The 20320-nt window shown below is 46.9% G+C and overlaps 1 protein-coding gene across 1 annotated transcript; it reads right to left on the reverse strand.

Moving 5' to 3' along the window:
* Positions 1-15491: 15491 nt before the first annotated feature.
* On the reverse strand, positions 15492-18625 carry FAM170B (family with sequence similarity 170 member B). Its single transcript, XM_019444893.2, has 2 exons — positions 18303-18625; positions 15492-16334 (listed from the first exon to the last, which is right to left on the reverse strand). Exons 1-2 carry the CDS (start codon positions 18562-18564, stop codon positions 15595-15597), a joined length of 1002 nt encoding a protein of 333 aa, XP_019300438.2. The 5' UTR covers positions 18565-18625; the 3' UTR covers positions 15492-15594.
* Between the last annotated feature and the right edge of the window lie 1695 nt (positions 18626-20320).

A 20320-nucleotide genomic window follows, 5' to 3' on the forward strand; every position in this document is an offset into this window, starting at 1 on the left:
CCGCTTGGAGTTTGGGGCTGTTGGGGTGAGGGGGAACCACAGTGGGACCTGAGGCTAACCCGCTGCCCGGCAGAGCCCTGCCGTCTCTCCACAGGGAACTTTGTGAGCCAAGGAGCAGCTGAGGGAGAAAAAGCCCTCTCTGCCTGACCTGAACTGGGTACGGGGGATGTCAGGGGTGAGCTGGAAAATCTTGGAAAACTGGGAGGGTCCACAGAGACAAGTTCAGTGTGTGTGGATTCCATTAACACCAAGGATCACTCAGGGTGCCCTCAGCCACAGCCTGGGCTAGGTACTTTGCACCACGTTACTGAATCCTGGCACTGTGAGACCCTGGGACAGTTCCTTAATCCCCACCCCCACCCCCACCCCGTACCTCAGTTTGCTCCATCTGTACAATGGGGAAGTAGGCACATCCATCATGGGGTGTTTAAGATTGAGACAGTTCCAGTGAATGCATGGACCCTGGCCCTATGAATGTCAGCTATCATTACGATTATATTATAAATAAGGAAGGGGAAGCAGGAACACGAAGGGGCTGACTGGGTCACACAGTGAGGGAGTGAGCCAAAGCCACTCATCCCAGGTCACTTTGAGCCAATACTGGCCTCTTCACCATGTTTCTAAACTTGGAGCCCGACTGATGTGACAGTCCAGGATCTCTAGAGCAAGAACAGTATATGTTAGCGATGTTTGTGTGTGTCTGTCAGGAGAGGTCTTTGTGGGGAAAAGGTGGGTCCTGCAAAAGGAGAAGAGCAGGGTCCCCACCTCTTTCCCATTAAGGGCAGAGGAGGGGTGGGGAAGGCATGGAGAGAGAGATGGTGGTGCCCCCTGGTGCTGAGTCACAGGGCCTCTCCCGGAGGGACCATCCGCCCCTGCAGCCCGCATCAGTGGATGCAAGCCTTCGTGATCTCTCCAAATCCCAGATGTTTCCCAGGGTCCCTAGTCCCCATAGGGCATCTCTAAATAGGAGACCCATTTAGAGCAGGCCCGTGCAGTGACTGGGCTGACAATCAAGGCAGCCTGACTGGGGGGAGCAGCCTCATACCTCATCCAGGCTGCTGAAAGGACCCAAGGAGTCGGTGGGGAGCTGGCTGCTGGTGAGCTGGTAAGCCTCACACCCCAGCCCTGTGGGGACCCAGGCTCCAGTTTTTAGAATAGCAAACTCAGGTTCAAAGAGGACCCCGGACCTGTCCGGGTTCTGTGGGCCCCAGCGTGTCTGACCTGGGAACTTGGACTCAGGCCAGAAGAAGAGCATTGATTCTGGGCAGTGTAACCCCTCTGAACTTCATTCTCCAGAAGGTGAGATCTGTAAAATGGCATGTCAACGTGACTGCACGTGGACAGGGAGCTAAGGAGTTGGCGGGACCGTTTGGTGTCTGCGATGACCTCACTTCACACTTTGTGCTTGCAACTTACTCTTCTAGTTGGTGGAAGGTAGAAGGGGCACATGTTGGCCACACTTAGGAGGAGCTAATTCCTTCTTTGATCATTGTATCTTTTCTAAATATCAGTCTCTCCCAGAAGGACCGAGCAGACATTCAACCCAGCATTAGGCCTCAATGCCCGCCCTTTGCTTTGCTTTCTCTGGTGCTGTGCTGGAGATCTGGGGCTGGAAAGTGCTTTTCTTGTGGTTCTGTGATACAGCACTTTGTTCTGTTTTCAGCTGTGTGTTCTCTCAGTAGTTTTCAGTTTCCCAAATAATCTACCAGACCATCTTGGTAAGACCTTTGCTGCATGACCCAGGAATGGGGAAAACACCCACTCCCCAAAGGAGAGACAGCCAGTGGCCCAGATGAGACTCGATATTTAGTGTGCTCTGGACTGCGATCTCAAAGGCCTTCATCCTGCCACCTGCCCACTCACTCACAAGCTTAGGACCATTTGAAAATCCTCCACTGACTTATTTGTCCATCCGCTGGCTCTATCAGGTCTGATTGTGTTCTGAATTAGAAGAATAATACAAGCCGATTATTTTTTTTTTATTATTACTTCTTTTAAAGATCCCTGTCTGCAGTTTCTGGACAAGGGTTCAGACTGTTCTAAAGTTGATCCAGATCAACATGTGGACACTAAGCTATGTGGAAGTCCCGCTCAACTAATTTGGATTCCATCAGTCACCACTGAAAGAATCTAGAAATCTGAGTTCCCTCAAAATAACTGCATTCTGCGACGTTGCGGCAGGCTGGGGAGTAGAGGTCTCCTTTCCTCTTTCATTTTGCAGTTGTTTGCTAAAACCTGGGTCTGAGGTGAGAGTACAGGCAGGGTTCAGTAATCAGCTTGATTTTGTGTACAGCCAATATATCCCTAAACTAAAAATACCAAGGAAAAGTAAACCCTCTTCTAACGTGCTTGGCAGATTTCTAGGTTGCTTTTTCAGTCTGGATTTATGCAAGCAATTGTTGAGATTTCTTCCATTCTGCTCACAAGCATTTTATCACCAAAAGCAGTCAGTTGTACTCTTGAATTGTCATGGAAAGGGAGTGAACAAAGCGTAAACTCTGGGTGCATCTGGGTGGCTCAGTCGGTTAAACTTCTGACTCTTCATTTCGGCTCAGGTCATGACCTCATGTTCGTGGGATCCAGCCTCGAATTGAGCTCTCCACTGACAGTCTCTCTCTCTCTCTCTCTCTCTCTCTCTCTCTCTGTCTCTCCACCAATGATGCACACATTCGTGTGCACATTCTCTCTTCTCTCTCTCAAAATAAGTAAATAAACTTTAAAAAACTATAAAAAAGAGGGGACTCTGGGTAAAAAGGGTTTCAGCTCTCACTAATGGGGGAGAGGGGAGGATGTGAAGGCAGAGATCATGGTTACAGAGGCTATGTCCATCGAAGCAGAAGGAAAAGCCATGAGCTATCCATGGTGGAATTGCCATGAGGCCTGCAGCATCTGTCCCCTGCACAACTGGGGAAGGGGCGTGAAGTGCACTGCCCAAGAGTAGTAAATTTAGAGAGAAATAGCTTCTCCAAACCAACCTCACCGGTGACCCTGATAAATTGGGATGATCCAGGCCCTTCGCAGTGACCATGAGCTCTGTGCTAGGGACTCTGCAGCCTGGATGGTTGCAGAAATATAAGGCCCCCAGATTCCAGAAGGCCCCAGAAGGAAAAGACTAGAGTGAGGGAAGGATAAGAAATTAGACAGGTTGTCTACATCACTCACCACAGTGGAGGCCGTGCCCACTTCCTCTTCCTAGTCATGCTGGAAACATGTACCGTGAAGGTAGCCCTTGAAGTCAACCTTAAAAGACACTGAACGAAGAGGGTGAGGGGCTTGTTCTAGGCCAGGGAGCAACGTGTGACAAAGCACATAGGCTAAACGACATAGGACTTCCAAGTTTCACAGGTGGCTTCTGGGGGCCTAGAAGACCAGTTTTGTCTGGGAAGTGAAATGTAATAGAGAAACAGGCAGGAACAAAGCCCTTAGAGCGCCCCGCCCCCCAGTGTCAGACCCAGGAGTTTGTGCTTCATCTCAACAATAGTGGGTGCTGCTGAAGGAAGGAGGATGTCACAAGGGTCCCCTAGAAATCACAGAGCAAGAGATGACTAAGGGAAAAGCAGGTTTGGAGGAAGAGGCTATATGGAGCCTAATATATCCAATACCATTGACCGAAGATCTAATGTTGAGTTTTAGGGTCTGTAACTCACAGTGAAGGGAGAGCTAGAGAAAGAAAATCGATTCATCCTCAAGCCTAAGTGGGATGCCTTGGGAATGAATGCCACTGACCAGGATCAGTTCTCTGAAATGAGCGGAGGGTTGAGTACTGAGCCCTTGAAAGCCAATCCTACGCATTGCCCAGCACATGGTAAGTCATCGATCAGTATGTCCGTGATGCATCAGTGAATCCGTAAATAGAAAGGAAGATGGATCCGTTTGCTTGGGCCACCATAAAAAGACACCACAGACTGGGTGGCTTTAAACAACAGACATCTATCCTCACAATTTTGAAGGCTAGAAGTCTGAGATCAAGGTGTGGACACAGTTTCTTCTGAGTCTTCTCTCCCTGGCTTGTCTGTCTCCAACTCCTCCCTGTGTCTTCCCGTGGTCTCCCTTCTATGTGTGTCTGTGTCATAACCTCCTCTTATTATAAGGACACCAGTCATATTGGATTGGAACCCACGCTAATGACCTTATTTTAACTTGACTACCTCCTTAGGACCCTATCTCCAAATACAGTCACTTTCTGAGGCACTTTCTGAGGACTTCAATTCAGCCCATAACAGAAAGAAAGGAGGGAGAGAGAGGAGGAGAGGGGAAAGCAGGTTATTCTTTGAGAGAGCAGCCAAAGAGGGAGCTGATGAGGGGGGCTTGCAAATAGAGTCAGGGAGGGGAGCCAGCAGACTATGTTGTCCCAGTCTCTGAGGTCAACTGTCAGAGAGGGAGAGGGGCAGCTAATTCCAAAACAGAAGGCAACGAGAGAACCAAGAAAAATCCCTAATCCTCTCCTCTTAACCTGAAATTAAAAAACAGTAGTTTGGAAAGAGATGCCTCAGGGGTACATCTGGCGTTTCTAAATAACAGGCTTTACTGGGCCAGGGGGATCTGGAGCTGGGAGCAGAGTTCGTGCCAGAACCCTGCCAAGGGGTCTCCACCCAGCCCCTCACCATCTCTCATACACCCCGCTGTTCACACCCATCCTGGTCTCCCTGCTCCATTGGCACTATGCACTCAGGTGCTCAGTACTTTGGGTTGATCAGTGAAGGAAGTTTCAGTGGATCTTGGTTGACTCTACTCTTTGAGAGACAGCCAGTGGCTCCGGTCACTGGGCAGCAGGAACCCCCTAGAGGGCTTTGGGAATGTGCAGAGCATTTTCGATTGTTACAACGATCTTTTCTTTTTTTTTTAATGTTTATTTATTTTTGAGAGAGACAGTGCGAGCAGAGGAGCAGCAGAGAGAGAGGGAGATACAGAATCTGAAGGAGGCCCCAGGCTCTGAGCTGTCAGCACAGAGCCCGATGCGGGGCTTGAATCCACGAACCGGAGATCATGACCTGAGCTGAAGTCTGATGCTTGACTAACTGAGCCACCCAGGTACTCCCGATTGTTACAACGATCTTGGAGTGGGGTCACGACTGGCATTGGCGGACCGGGCTGTGATGCGGTATCGCACAATGCAGTGGGCAGTCTTGCGCCGGGAGTAACAGTCAACACAAAATGCCAGTGGTGCACCCATTGAGAAACATCGAGAGACAGGATGAATGCAAGTCACTGATGCCATACTCAGGGGCAACCGAGGGCTTCTGGGCTTTTGTGAGAAGGGGGTTTACAAGATTCAGAGTCATGTCCAAGTACAAAATGACTGCTGATTGTCTTACACCATCTCCAGGTCAGCACGCTGCTTGGCACCCACCTTGCATGCTGCTCTCAGATCAGGCATCTGCGAGCCGAGGCTCCTACTGTCAGCTCGGCTTTCCTCTCACACCTACTCTGCTTCTGCAGAAGGGTGCTAGTTCCCTCTGGAGTCAGTGGGGCCAGCTGAGCGCTGCTCTTAGCTACCCTTGGTGGAGAGCAAACCAGGAAAATCAGAGCCAGACTGCTCAGGTCGTCCCAAACACTGGCTCCAGGGAGAAGCCGGGCTGATAGCTGCGGGAGCTAAAGCTCTGATCTCCATCTCAGGAGGGCCAGGTTGCTCTGTCCAGCCTTCCTGGCTGGAAGAGGACAGGGTGCAAGGAGCTAGTCCTTTGTGCAACACCTATAGTAACCTCCCTCGGAGGCAGAGAAAGCTGAGGCTACCCAGCGAGCAAGAAGACATCCTATCTTCCCCACCCTTTGGCTCCCCTACCTGCACACACACATGCACCCACTCCACACATAAGCGTCAACATCTGGCCCAACGTCTCTTCCACAGTCCCACCCAAATTCCATCTCCATTCCTGCGGGGACTTTCTCTGAACCTGTCACAAACTAAGGAACTAATTCAGGCTGATATTGCCCTACTATATGAGCTTTCCAAGGATATCATTATTACACTACAGAAAAAAATTTTTAACTCAAAGAATGGCTCTCTGATGGTGAAATTGCTGAACGGAACTGTTAACCACCCCTTCAGAAGAGATTGTGGGGACAAGAGGTGAGGTCTCTAGAGGGGAAAAACCCTCTTTCTCCTGTTCATTAAGGTAGCCTTTGTTCTAGAAATGCAGAGCACCAGTTCTAGCTCAGCTTGGGATGTCTGGAATAATTGCCCCTCAAGGGCACAGCTGGACTTCTAATCTTCCAAGATGCTCAGCACATCCAGCTTCTCATTTTCCTCTCATTTGTGCTCAGCTCCTTTTCTGGGCATTCATCACCTCTTCCAGGAAGCTTTCCAAGCCCCAAAAGTCTGTTAGGTCTTCTCTCCCAAGCCCCCATGGTTTCCTATACAAGCCAGCATCATTGATACTTAGAACATCATTGATGCTTAAGTAAATGTCCCTGCTGGACTGTCTGGTCCCCAAGGCCAGACGCTGGCTCCCAATCATCCCTGTGTCCCTCTTGCTTGAGCCCAGTCCTCAAGTATGGGGGAAACAATGGGTGAATGTCTGTGGAATGAAGCATGTTCCACATGAGTGCTCTCAGGCTGTTTTTCTCCTAGGAAAGGAGAGAGCTTTCACTCCCTCATAGAATCCTGGAAACTTTAGGAAGATCTAGAAAAGATTTTTTTTTTTTAACGTTTATTTATTTTTGAGACAGAGAGAGAGCATGAACAGGGGAGGGTCAGAGAGAGAGGGAGACACAGAATCTGAAACAGGCTCCAGGCTCTGAGCGGTCAGCACAGAGCCCAACGCGGGGCTCGAACTCACGGACCGTGAGATCATGACCTGAGCCGAAGTTGGCCGCTTAACCGACTGAGCCACCCAGGCGCCCCTAGAAAAGATTTTAAAGCACATGAATACTTTATAATACCTTATAAATCTCTGTGGCACCTGGGGGCACCTTGTCTGCATTTAGTCTGGCAATCAGGGTGACCTCAAGAGGTATGACTTTACACATCCATAGCCTCCACGCTGGGAGACCACGTCGTCTCGGCCCATGGCGGTGAGGACCCATCTCCCACAGTGCAATCTGCCTTCCACTGCATCCCTCCCATACTCCAGAAGCAAGTGGGTTTTACAAACACTGAGCTCAACAGTCGCATAAAATTAATGCTGCTAGATGGAGTTTTATGACTGGCGTAATGGTGTTTGTGTTTAATTTGTAAATTTGTGTTTATTTTATACTTATGAACAACTATCCATCTGATTGTTTTACACTTGAGTAAAGTCATTGCAGCAGCAATCATGTCGGTCGACACAGGCCCGTAAGAATGTTTTGTGCTTGGCAAGGATGGGACTCAAGTTTGAGCAACGCTGCTGTGGGGTATCCTTACTCCCTTCTGCCACGACTGAAGGTACCTCAGGCTAAAGTCCTGGGTGGGTACTCTTGGGCCCCAACAAGCCCTCCGGGGGGTCAGAATCACCCCTGGGCCTTCTCACCAGGTCCTTGTGCTCTGCCCCAAGCCAGGCACAGCACGGCCCAGTGCAGAGTGGTGCATACTACACGTGCACACACATTCACATCCTCGTACCTGCACGCACACATCAGGTACACACAGGGTCTGGCTCCCGGTGTCAGGCTTTGAGCTCCAGAGGTAGCATTTGCACGAACTGCTTGTTCCACCTCCCCTACACCTCAGCACACCCAGGCCCCCATTTTCCCTCTGCCCAGCTCATCTGCTGCTGGGGCCTCATCTAGGTCTCACAGGGAGAGGAAGCGTTAGAGGCTTAGAAGAAAGTCAGAGAAAACGTACTGTGCTGTCTTAACTAATCCCCACCCCACTGTGCACTCATACACCAGATTACTCCTGCAAAACCCTCAGACGGGTGCCCAAAGCACTATGAGTCCTAGGGGCCAGTGGGTCACTTTGCGTTTGTCAGAAGTCAGCCGGTTTGTTCCCAAATGTATTTATGCCATTCCGGGCATTCAAATGAACACACATTGATTGAGAGCTCACTATGTGCTTGCTCTCCTAAGGACCTGGGACCTTGAAGCCTCCCCACTGGAAGCATGGACCTGCTGGCTGCTGCCTTCCTGCCTCTGGCTCCTCCTCTTCAGCATCTATATTATCTCCTAGGGCTACCTGACAAGATACTGCAGAAGGGGGGTCGGGGTGCGAGCAACTGACATTTATTTTCTCACAATTCTAGAGGCCAGAAGTCTAAGATCAAGGTGCGTGCAGGACCAGTTTTTCTGAGGCTCTGTCCTTAGCTCGTGGATGGCCATCTTCTCCCTATGTCTTCTTCACATGATCTTCCTTCTGTGTTTAATCTGCCCTTTTTATCAAGACACCAGTCATGTTGGGTTAGAGCCTACCCTAGTGACTTCATTTTACCTTGATTACTTCCTTAAAGACCTTATCTCCAAGTAAAGTCGCATCCTGAGGTACTAGGGGTTAGGACTTCAACATACGAATTCGGGAGGTACACAATTTAGCCCATACTAGCATCCATCACTGACCACCTCAGAGACTGCTGAGTCCTATCAGTCAGGGTTCCGCCATCTTTGATGGGACCTTCATCTTTCCCCACCAGCCTCCTACCTGGACCCCCTTTGTGATATCAAATTCCTCAGTCAAGGTATTCCTTATACTTGCCATTCCTCTCTTTCAACCCTTCCGGCTCCCTTCCCCAACTTCCTCTTTCCTTCATCCTCCTGCACTGCCTTTGGGTCTCCCTGCAGGGCCCTGTTTGCATGATCTTGTTTTCTTTCCCAGCTTCGCCATTTTTGCTCTTTCTCTCAACTGAGCTCCCACCTCAGTTCTCTCTCAAGATCTCCCTCTTACTTGCAGCTTTCATCAACTTTCGTAAGAAATGAGGGCACACCACAAAAAGGGCTCTGTAACGACTCTCTTGAGTTGACTGGATCCTCATCCATTACAAAGTACTCTTAATATCAGAGCTAATTTGATTCACAAGGACCAAGAAGTACAATGTTAGAAGCTGGGGTTCTCCAAGCACGTAGACCACAAATGCGGACCTGGAAGACCCCAAATGTCACTTCTAACCTGAGGTGAGGTGTGATTAAATGTTTGTCTTTTTATTGTAAAAGCCATACTTCCTCCCTTGGAAAACTTTAAAAATGGTGCACATTACAGAGAAAACAAAATTTATCAACACTTATCAACAAGAGATAATCACTCTGACATTTCATCCCACTTAACAATATTTCCACAATGTCTGTTTCTCTAGTGAATGGAGTATTGTCCGTGTTATTTCCTAATTAGTCACATCTAATTCACAAGAAAGCTTTTGACATCCATCTTTTACCTCAACCCTTTGTTTACCTCTTCTTTTCAATAATTTTGAGTTAATTCATTCGAGCTTTCAAGGTAAGTACATTGTCATTTTGAAAACGGAGAGATTTTTCTATTATTTATAACACTTGTTTTGTGTTTTATTGAATTTGCTGTAACTTCCAGAACAATATTAAGTAAAAACTGTAATAGACATATTTTACCTGGTATCAGTGGAAAGACCTGCAGATTATTTTGCTACCTGGCTTGAGATACTTTATATCATCTGAAGAAAATTTCTATCCTTAATTTAAGAATAATATAGGAATAATTGTTGTATTACATGGCTTCTTAGATGGAGATATAATTCACATACCATAAAACTTGGCTTTTTAAAGCATATGACTAAGTGGTTTACAGTAATTCACCAAGTTGTGTAACCATCAGTGCCATCTAATTCCAGAATGCTTCTGTCAGCCAAAGAAGAAACTTCATTCCATTAGCAAGCACTTCCCATTCCTCTTCTTCCCCTAAATCCCTGGCAACCACTAATCTATTTTCTGTCTCTATAATAATCTGCCTGTTTGGATGTTTCATGTAAATAGAATCATGCATTGGGGCGCCTGGGTGACTCAGTTGGTTGAGCGACCGACTTCGGCTCAGGTCATGATCTCGCAGTTTGTGAGTTCGACCCCCGCATCGGGCTCTGTGCTGACAGCTCGGAGCCTGGAGCCTGCTTCGTATTCTGTGTCTCCCCCTCTCTCTGCCCCTCCCCTGCTCATGTTCTGTCTCTCTCTCTTTCTCAATAATAAACATTAAAAAAAAATTAAATAGAATCATGCATTAATATAGCCTTTGTGTCTGACTTATTTTCCTTAGCATACTGTTTTCACGGTTCATCCGTGTTGTAGCATGGGACCTTCATCTTATTTTTTTTCCTTTCTATGACTGTAAAATATGCCATTGTATGGATATACCATGTTTTGTTTCTCCATGCATCATTTGATGGTCATGTAGGTTGTTTTTACTTTTTTGTATTAGAAATAATGTTGCTATGAATACTGAAGTGCAAGCTTTTGTGTGGGCCTGTTTTCAATTATCAGAATTGCTGGATCATATAGTAACTCCATTTTTGACCTTTTGAGGAACTGCCAGGATGTTTTCTAAAGTGGCTGCACCATTGTACATTCCTACAGCCAAATGATGTTGAGCATCTTTTCGTGTGCTTATTGGTCATGTGTGTATCTGTTTTGAGGAAATATCTTTTAAGTCTTCTGCTCATCTTTTAATTGGAATGCTTGTATTTTTTTTTATAAGAGTTCATATGGGATGTGCAAGTATTCTCTCCCATTCTGTGGGTTGTTTCTCATTTTCTTGATAATGTCCTTTGAACACAAAAGTTTTTAATTTTGGTGAAATCCAACTTCTATTTTTCTGTTTCCTTGTGCTCTCAGTGTCATATCTAAGAGACCATTGCCTGATCCAACATCATGGAGATTTACATCTCTGTCTTCCTTTAAGAGTTTTATAGTTTTAACTGCTGCAGTAGGTCTTTTTCATTTTAATGTTTACATACGGTGTGAGGTAGGGATCCAACTTCACTCTTTTGCATATCGATACCCAGTTGTCCCAGCACTATTTGCTGACAAGGTTATTCTTTCCCCATTGAATTATCTTGGCACCCTAGTTGAAAAAAATTTAATTAGGTATTATTTTGTGTTTATAAGTGACATTGATATATTTACTTTTTTAGTGCCATTTTTGTCAGGCACTGTTTTCAGGTTTCTATAAGTATCATAAAATGAATCGCATCTTTTTCTATGGTTTGGGAAAACAAAAGGTCTAAAGTGGTTCAAGATCTAAGTGGTTCAAGCCCCCTGGAGGGGTTCTCCTTACTCACTCTGATACTTACCTTATTTGGTGGCAGTCCCAGGCTTCTGCAAAGTGATGAGTTTAAACCACAAATGAATACTTAACTCAGCTGAGTTTAGGCTGTATTTTAAGAACAAGTCACTACTTAAGAACAATTTTATCCCTTCCTTCCCCCGTCCATGTCAGCTTAAGTTATCCTCTACATTAAAAGTTTGCTTACCCAAGGTTCCTGTCATCTTTCATTTATTCTGAACGCCCATCATTTTCCCGGGATCTCCAGCTGCTGCTACTTAATCTAAAGAAAATAGAACCTGTGGAGTTGACATGTTTGCTTTTCTAAATACCTTGCATCTGGCTTTACATTAAAATTTTCTTCTCCATGTGAAGATTAGAGCATAGAGCACACGCTGCCTGGGTGTGAAGCCTGACTCTGCTGTATGCCAGCTTGTACAACCTTGGTAAGGTCTTAGCCTACTCACCTATCAAGCTAATCACAGGACCCACCACAGTGGATTGCCGAGAGTGTTACATGACTTAATATCCAGAAGGCATTTAGAGCAATTCTTGGCCCTTAGAATACCAAGGCTATACATGTCTTTTAAAGGTTGAAATTCCAGAGCTTACATGCTATGCTTATTTCCCTGATTTCTAAATAGAAATGTTCTCCTCACTAGTGCTCTACTATTTCTGGTTCAGCTGCCTCTCCTTCTCTTAGATTGTCCTTTGATTCTACCTACCGACCCTCCCTCAAACACCAGATAGCCCTTCCAAGAAGAGCTTGACAAAATTGGGCCATTGTCCCATCCCCTTTTCCTTTCTGAAGATCCTCCAGTGTGTTTCACAGTGAATTTAGGAAGTCCATGACTCTGCCACATCTTGAAAGTGGTGATAAGACACCATCCCCATGGTCGATGTCCGTTCTAAGATGATCTCATGACTTCCTGTTGCACTGCGGCTAGCAGAGAAAATGCATCTCACTTAAGGCCCACATAAACCGCCATGGCCTTAGCTAACCATACGCTTGTAGATTTAATTTAGGTAGTGATTTGGTGAAATCCATTGCCATCCCTTGTAAGCTTTAGATCCTTCAAACCCCCTTCTGAATGTTTCTATCACAAGCTGAGCTTATTCGAGACTGGACTCATTAGTATCCCAGCAAATCTTCTCCTTTGGTATTCCACTATCTGGAAATGGCACCTTTACTCACCAGCTACCCAGTTAAAAATAAACCTGGAAGTCATTCTGGACGCCTTCCTCTCACCACCCTCATCAAACACTAGCCCAAATCATTTCCATCTCTCAAACATCTCTTGAACTCATCCTGCCTTCAGTGGTTTAACTGCAGTCCTTGTTGCCAGCAATGTTCTCTTTCATCCACTCTCGATCCTGTTCACCAGTAATCTTTCGTAAATGCAAACCTGACTTGCTGACAATTCCTCAAGAGCTCCCTACAGTTTTCAGTGGGAGGTGGGGTGGGCTTCAAGTTTTATAATTCTCTCTCCTAAGCCCTACTTGACCTAACTGCCCATCTGGGTACAACGATGAACACAAAGATGTTCTTGTCAAGGGCCCACTTCTGCATCTCTGTTCAGGATGCAGCCCTCTCTCACCTGCTCCACTGTTCTAGGATTTCCCCACTTTTCTTACATTCTGTCTCCTCCTCTCTACTGAATCATTCTCATTAGCATATAAACTTGCTCTCTCCCCTCTTCATCTTTCCTTTTGTCCAGCTACAGCCATAGTTGCTTTCCCTTTAAAAAAAAATTTTGCCAGTAGAGTTGTCTAATACTCCTCCCCAGTGGTTGGCCTCATGTCCACTACTGGCCCATGCCCATCTGGCCTCTGCCCCACTTGGTCCGAGACTGCTCTCATCAGAGCCATCAGCAACCTCCATGTGCCAGATGAAATGAAAAATGTCTCATCCTCAACTCACTCCCACTCTCCCCCACATTTAACACTGCTCACCATTCCCAGAAACAATCTTAGTGTTTTGTTGACTTTGAGGAAAACTAAGAAATGTATCCCACATCTGATTTCTCCTTCCTTCACATACCACACTTACAATGTAACTCTACCCCAATTCCCTACTTAACCTCATCCATCCACTGTTGTTGTTTTAAATATGGTACCATCCATGTGCTGTTACTTTTCTAATTTGTTTCTGATCCAGACTTGTCTTCAGAATTCTAAATCATAAATCACTTCCTGCTCAACATTTCTGCTTGGATGTGTCATTAGTATTTAGATTTGATTTTGTCCTAATTGACTTCTACAGCCACCAGCCCCAGCACTTAGGCATGTACATCCACACGCAGACACTTGTACATGTATACACATGTACACATGCACATTCTCACATGCACACATGCACATTCTCACACACGCAAGCACACACATACAGCCGATCTTTCTCCAAAGTTCTTCATATCACTTACTGAACAACCATCTACCGTTTGCTCCTGCTGTGATCCTGGGAGTCTACCCTGACAAGCCCATTTTCCCCACCCCCACATCCACCCATCCCCAAGTCCTTTGGATCTATTCCCCAAATACATCTTGAATGCATCCATTCACTTCCTCTTGGCTTGTGACAAGCCTTGTCCAGACCACATTATCCCTTATATCTGGATTTCTGCAACTGCCTCTTAAGTGATCTGGCTACTCTATCCTTTCTTCTTTTGCTACTGCACCAATCCATATTTCACATACAACCAGAATGACATAAGTCTGATCATGCCACTTCTTTTTTTAAAATCATCTGCACTTAGAATGAGGCATGCACCAGGTGGTATGATTGGAGAAGTCCCCTTTGAAAAAGTGACAAGGCTGAAGCCTCAAGGATGAACAAAGGGTCAGCAGTCAGCCAGAAGAATGACAGAGAAGGGTTTGCACTCCACTTAGAGGAGAGGGCAAGTGCAAAGGCCCTGAGGTATGAAAGCCTGGAGCTTTTAAGGAAAGAAGGAAGGCTAACGGAACTGGAGCATAGCAAGGGAAGCAGCAAATGCCAAGAAATGGTGATGGAGAAATTAGCAAAGCCCGGGCCATGGAGGGCCTAGAAGGTCATGAAATGAGTGCTTCTGTAATTATTTCTAAATATGTATACATACAGTCTATTTTTGCCAGCTTTCTGCAAGCTACACAGGGAACCATCCATGCCTATTCACTGTTTGTTCCCTGTGCCCAGTACTGTGCCTGGCACATAGCAGGTGCTAAATTTTTATGGAGCTTTGGAGAGGAGAAATGTCTCCAGCATTCCAGCCAGGCCATGTGGCTGGCAATTGCCCAAACATATTGTGCCATTCCTTCTCTTAAGATCCTCATTCTTGTCTAGCTCAGTGATTGTCAACCAAGCAGTGATTTTTCCCTCCAGGGAATGTTTGTTAATGTCTGGGACATTTTCAATGGTCACAGTTGCAGGGGAGGAGATGCTACGGGCATCTGGTGGGGAGAGACCAGGGATGCTGCCGAACCTCCTACAGTAGACACATGAAGACAATTATTCAGTCTAAAATGTCAACCGCGCCAGGAGTGAGAAGCCCTTGTCTTACTAATTCTACCTGTCCTCTAAGCTTTGGTGAGCATCACCTCTTTCGGAAAGTTTTGCTTCCTCATCAACCAGCCTGAGTTTGGGGCCCCTCCGCTGAGCTCCCAAACCTCCTTTATGTGATTCATTCCCTTGTCTTGCGACTGCCTGTCCTGCCTCTCACTGGAAGGTTGGGCTACGTGTTTCATCAGCGTGCATTACACACAGGGAGCCATCCATGTATTTTCTTGAATCAGTGCAGCCCCCGGAGCTGGGGACAGATAGGAGGGTGCAGACGAATATTGTAGAAACATTTTAAAACATAGTGTTGACCTATGAGCTCATAGGTAACAGGACTTATCCAGACCCCATCTCTACCTCTGGGAACCTGCCTGTCTCCAGGTGTCTGTGCTGGTGTGTAACCTACAGAAATGGCAATTTCCTATGGCCCCAACCTCATAGCATGGCTCACCCCTTTAGCTATTGCCTTAAGTTTTGAGTTACTCAAGTTTAATCGCACTAAAATAAGACATAGAATTAGGGCATATAGCAGGTTCCTAACAATGAAAAATATAGGGCAGAAGCTTCATTTGCAGTCGGCTCTCCTGTGGGTCATGACCTGCTCGATCCACCAGCAAAAAATAAAAATCTCTGTGGCCACACGCTTGCAGGCTTCAGATCTTGTGCCCATCGTCAGAAACACTTGAAGCCCTCCCTCTTTGGATTCAGGTTCGAAATGGACTCTGGTTGAAACGCTGTGCCCTTTGGAAGGGTTCTCCCCCTTGTCACGGCCCTGCCAGCTCTGGCTCCCACTTGCTTTCTCCCCCCGGCTCTCCTCTTCTCCCTCTGCCGGGGTAGTTCTGGTCCTGCTGGCTGGGGAAGGAGCCACCGACGTGCCAGAGGTGAGGGCAGGGCTGGGCACATCACCTCCGGCTCACTGCTCCTGCTGCCGCTACGAGGGAAGCGCCCTGGCCTGGGGCCGCGAACATTCACTGCCCTCTGAAGGGCTCTGTTCCTCCTCCTCCTCCAGCTTCTGCTCCCGGACTTGGCCCCGGGCCCGCCTTCTCTCCAGCATCTCCTCAAAAAAGATCTGGCAGCTGAAGCCCTCTTGGATGCCATATTGGGCGTGCTTGAGCAGAGCCTCCAACGTGGGGAAGACCCGACAGCAGGCCACGCAGCGCAGCCCGTAGTCCGTGGTGACCAGCCAGTCCGGGGTGTCCCGCAGCTCCTGCGGGCAGCACTCCAGAGGCCTCAGCAGCTCCGCGTCATCCTGCTCTGGGCAGCAGTGGCTCTTGCTGGCTTCCAGTTCCCAGCACAGGTCGCTGTTGGAAGCCATCTCAAAGGAGGAGCCTTTCCTCCTCTGCCTCTTGACGAACTCGGCCTCGTGAATGCGGGGCTTCCGGCTGACCGGCTCAAAGCCCGACTCGGTCTCCCAGGCCACGGCCACGCCCTGCACCGTCTGCACGTGGGTGTAGAAGGCGCACACACTTCGCTGGGCCGCGTCCTCGTCGTCGTACAGGCAGGAGTAGCAAGACTGGTACTGGGAGTAAGACTGATACTCGGAGGAGGACCGGGAGGACGAGGAGCCGCTCCAGCTCAGCATCGCAGGAGCCCTGTGGGCCAAGCACACGTTCTCCTCGTGGGGAATGGCCGGCCCCGACCGTGAAGGCGTCTCCTCTCTCTCCACCGTCCCTGGGAAATGGAAGGACATTTTCATCAGCGTCCCCGCAGGGATCAGTGCCACAACCCACCTCCAGGGTTCCGGAAGGGCGCAGGCTCAGGAGCCCTTGGGCAGGTACCATCAGCTCCTGTGTTGTGTTTCCCCGTAAAATGGGGATGAGGATGCTTACCTCCTGGGGGTATGAGGTGAGGATCAAATAATGTATGAATGGAATCACCAAAACCTTGACTAAACCCCAAAAAGACCATCAGCCGGTGAATACACAGATTAGGGTACATCCATACAGTGCAAGCCTATTCATGGATAAAAAAAGGAATGATCTACTGATATATGTAAAACATGGATGAATCTCCAGGTGCCTGGGTGGCTGGCTCAGGGTTGAGCGCCCACTGTTGGTTTCGGCTTGGGTCATGATCTCCTGGTTTTGTGAGTTTCAAGCCCTGCATCCGGCTCTGTACTGACAGTGCGGAGCCTGCTTGGGATTCTCTCTCGCCTTCTCTCTCTCTGTCTCTCCCCCATTGCGTTACCTCTGTCCCTCTCAAAATAAATAAATAAGAACTTTTAAAATATGCCTTTAAAACATGGATGAATCTCTAATGCATTACTCTAAATGAAAGCAGCCAGGGTACAAAGGCCCTCTACTGTAGGATTCCACTTCGATGACATTCTAGATGTCATTCTAGGAAAGGTAAAACTATAGGGAGGGGGAACAGATCAGGGGTTGCCAGGAGCTGAAGGTGGCAGGAGAACTCACTGCAAAGGGTCACAAGGAAACCTTTGGGGATCATCAAAATGTTCCAGGTCATGACCATGGTGGTGGTTATGCAAATGTACATTAACAAAAAATTCTTCAAATTGTACACACTGATGACACTTTCATGTGTAAATTAACAGCTCAGTAGAGCCATTTTAAAAAGCCACGCATGTGAGGGGCGAGATCACCTGAGTGGCTCAGTCGGTTGAGCATCCAGCTCTTGGTTTGGGCTCACATCATGATCTCACGGTTCATGAGTTTGAGCCCCACATCGGGTTCCTCACTGACAGTGCAGAGCCTGCTTGAGATTCTCTCTCTTCCTCTCTCTCTGTCCCTCCCCCATGCTTCCTCTCTCTCAAAATAAATTTTTTAAAAGGCTTAACTTGGGGCGCCTGGGTGGCGCAGTCGGTTAAGCGTCCGACTTCAGCCAGGTCACGATCTCGCGGTCCGTGAGTTCGAGCCCCGCGTCAGGCTCTGGGCTGATGGCTCGGAGCCTGTTTCCGATTCTGTGTCTCCCTCTCTCTCTGCCCCTCCCCCGTTCATGCTCTGTCTCTCTCTGTCCCAAAAATAAATAAAAAAACGTTGAAAAAAAAAAAATAAAAATAAAAGGCTTAACTTAAAAAAGCATGGAAAGTGCTTTGGCCAGGTCATCCAGCACCCCCTTCTAGAACCTTCAGCATTTGTGATGTATCTTGTTCTTACCTGGGGAACATCTCACCCTCTCCTTAAACATTCACGGAACCCCATCACATATAAGTGCTTGCCATGTTTTAACTTCATTAATATTTTTTAAAAAGCCCTACAAAATTACATTGTAACAATTCCTCTTTGACAGATTAAGAAACTGAGGCACAGAGTTTAACTAACCATTGAGCTGGTGTTACCCTTAGGTGCTGCCCATGGTCACTTCATAGTGGTCTTCAAATTGATGTTCCGAATTAACTTTAATCAATTTATTATAAGGGACTTTTTTATATTATTCTGAAATCACAGGGCTGACATGCCAATTCTGCTTCTCCGACGTGTATTAAAATATATACTAACATTTTACTTTTTCATCCTTGTACCTCCTGAAATCACTTCATGTACTCACGATGGCCTCAGGCATTGGTCCATTTTTATGGCTAATACACTTTTGCAACAGCACTGAAGGGTGACCCAGTGCCCATCCCTCACCCTCCAGGACCTCCTTCCCAGGGAACCAACCCTCTCTCTTTTTACCTACCTGACCAGCACACTTCCACACTCTCCCCCGTGGGCTCTGGGCTGGCCAAGCTGAGGCTGGTCCCATCTGTTGGTGATTGTTCTCCCCTGTGATCTGTGAAGTGACGTTTCATGACTGGACACCAGAGCCCAGGGGACTCAGCACTCCAGCTGTTTAGTGAGGGTTGGCTTGGGCTGTGCCGAAGTCCTCTGCTGGCCCCAGCCCAAGTGGCTGCTGGGCTCCCTGTAGTTACTAGGATCCTGGCTTTATTCTGTGACCTCATCGATGACACTGGTCTGTTCTGTGACCCATGGCAAGGACTGAGACCCAGTCTAGAGAGGAGGAGAGGCTTCTCACCAAGATCTCATTTCTCAGTGGGACCCTTTCCTGTCTTGTTTATTGTCAGGATCGCAAACATAAAACACAAACACACACACATATAAACACTTACACACACATAGAGACACAAATACTTAAACATACCCACAAAGACACTTATACATATATAAATACATATATCCTCACGCAGGCACGCACATAATACTCAGACACACATACACTTAAATGTACATAAACAGACACAAACACAGACACATACACATTCATGCACATATAAACTAACACACACACCCAAATTCACACACACATTTACCTAATGACACATTTCTGTTCACACGCGCATACATACAATTCACACCATGTTCCCTTAACTACACACATGTTTGCACACACACTGCCATCGCCCAACATCAAAATGGGCCTACTGGGGCACCTGGGTAGCTCAGTCAGCTAACCATCCGACTTCAGCTCAAGTCATGATCTCAGGATTCTTGGGTTCGGGCCCCGAGTCACTCTGGCATGCCTTCCTACCTGCCGCCTCTCTCTGCTCCTGGAGGTCTCAGTGTTGGAACACACTTCCTCCAAAACACTTCTCTCCATTTCCCTCCCACCTCTGCTCAGTGTCACTAACTCTACTCCTCTGCATCCCCGAATCTAAACAGCTCAAAAAGGTGACGGATATTCCAAAAGTAACCCCAACACTGTCCACACAGCCAGCACCTAGGAAAATATACTCCTCTCCAGAGTGAAAGGCCACTGCATGAGGGAAAACACCACAGAGCTTTATGGAGTGATGAAAAGTCACACTTGCACCTACAAAGAGACAATGTTCCCTGGTGGAGACAGGAAAAACTAAGTTGTGCTCTCTCTTACCAAATAAATCCAGAGACCTGCCTTATAAAAAAAAGCGGGCGGGGGGGGGGGGGGGATGCCAGCACACAAAAAAATAAGTAGATCAATAGAAGATAAAAGTAGTCCAGAAAAACATCACATTATATATCTTAATTTTCAACAGATAAAGTTAACAAAAGTCTGCTAGAAAAAGAAGACTCGGTCAATAAATGATGCTGAAAATTTTTATTCACATTTTTTTAAATCAACATTGGTCTCATCTCGTATAAAACAACTTGGAATATTTTCATATGGTGCTAGGATTGTGTTTTAATTAAAAATGCATAGAAAGAAAATAGAAGTTAATACCCTAATTAATGATAGGGTGGTTTTCTGAACTTCTGTGCTATCAATCATCACAAGCATCAGGAATCCTTGTCACCTTTTTTTTTAACTTCATCACTTAAAAAAACCAAAACAAAACAGAAAACAAAACCTCGCTGTTTCAATTTGCATTTCTTTGCTTTTTAGTGAAACTGCAATGAATAGTTCAGTAAAGGAAATGAACAGGCAATTCCCAGGAGAAGGACTACAGATGGCTGATAAACATATGAGATGTTCAGCCCAGCTCAACCTAACTATAATGAGGAAACTACAAATTAAAAACACATGATGTGCAGTGTATTGCTTTTGCCCCTAACACAAGCAAGGATGAAAAAGACTGATAGTACCCGGTGCTAGTGAGGGTGTAAGGAAGTGAGTACTTTCATACTCTCTTGGTCACAGAGCCTTTCTCTAAGGAAACTTGATAGTGTCCATTACAATAAAAAATGGACTTGTTCTTTCACTCAGCCTTTCACTCATCCGTC

The sequence above is a fragment of the Panthera pardus genome, unplaced genomic scaffold (assembly GCF_024362965.1).
Source record: "Panthera pardus isolate Hobbes unplaced genomic scaffold, ASM2436296v1 HiC_scaffold_22, whole genome shotgun sequence".
In the NCBI taxonomy this organism is placed as follows: Eukaryota; Metazoa; Chordata; class Mammalia; order Carnivora; family Felidae; genus Panthera; species Panthera pardus.

Excerpts from the sequence above, each read along its gene's own strand:
- FAM170B (XM_019444893.2), bottom strand. The coding sequence starts at position 18,564 with ATGAGGTCACAGAATAAAGCCAGGATCCTAGTAACTACAGGGAGCCCA. Across the intron at positions 16,335-18,302 it reads TGTGGAAGTGTGCTGGTCAG|GGACGGTGGAGAGAGAGGAG; the intron begins GTAGGTAAAAAG and ends TCCATTTCCCAG.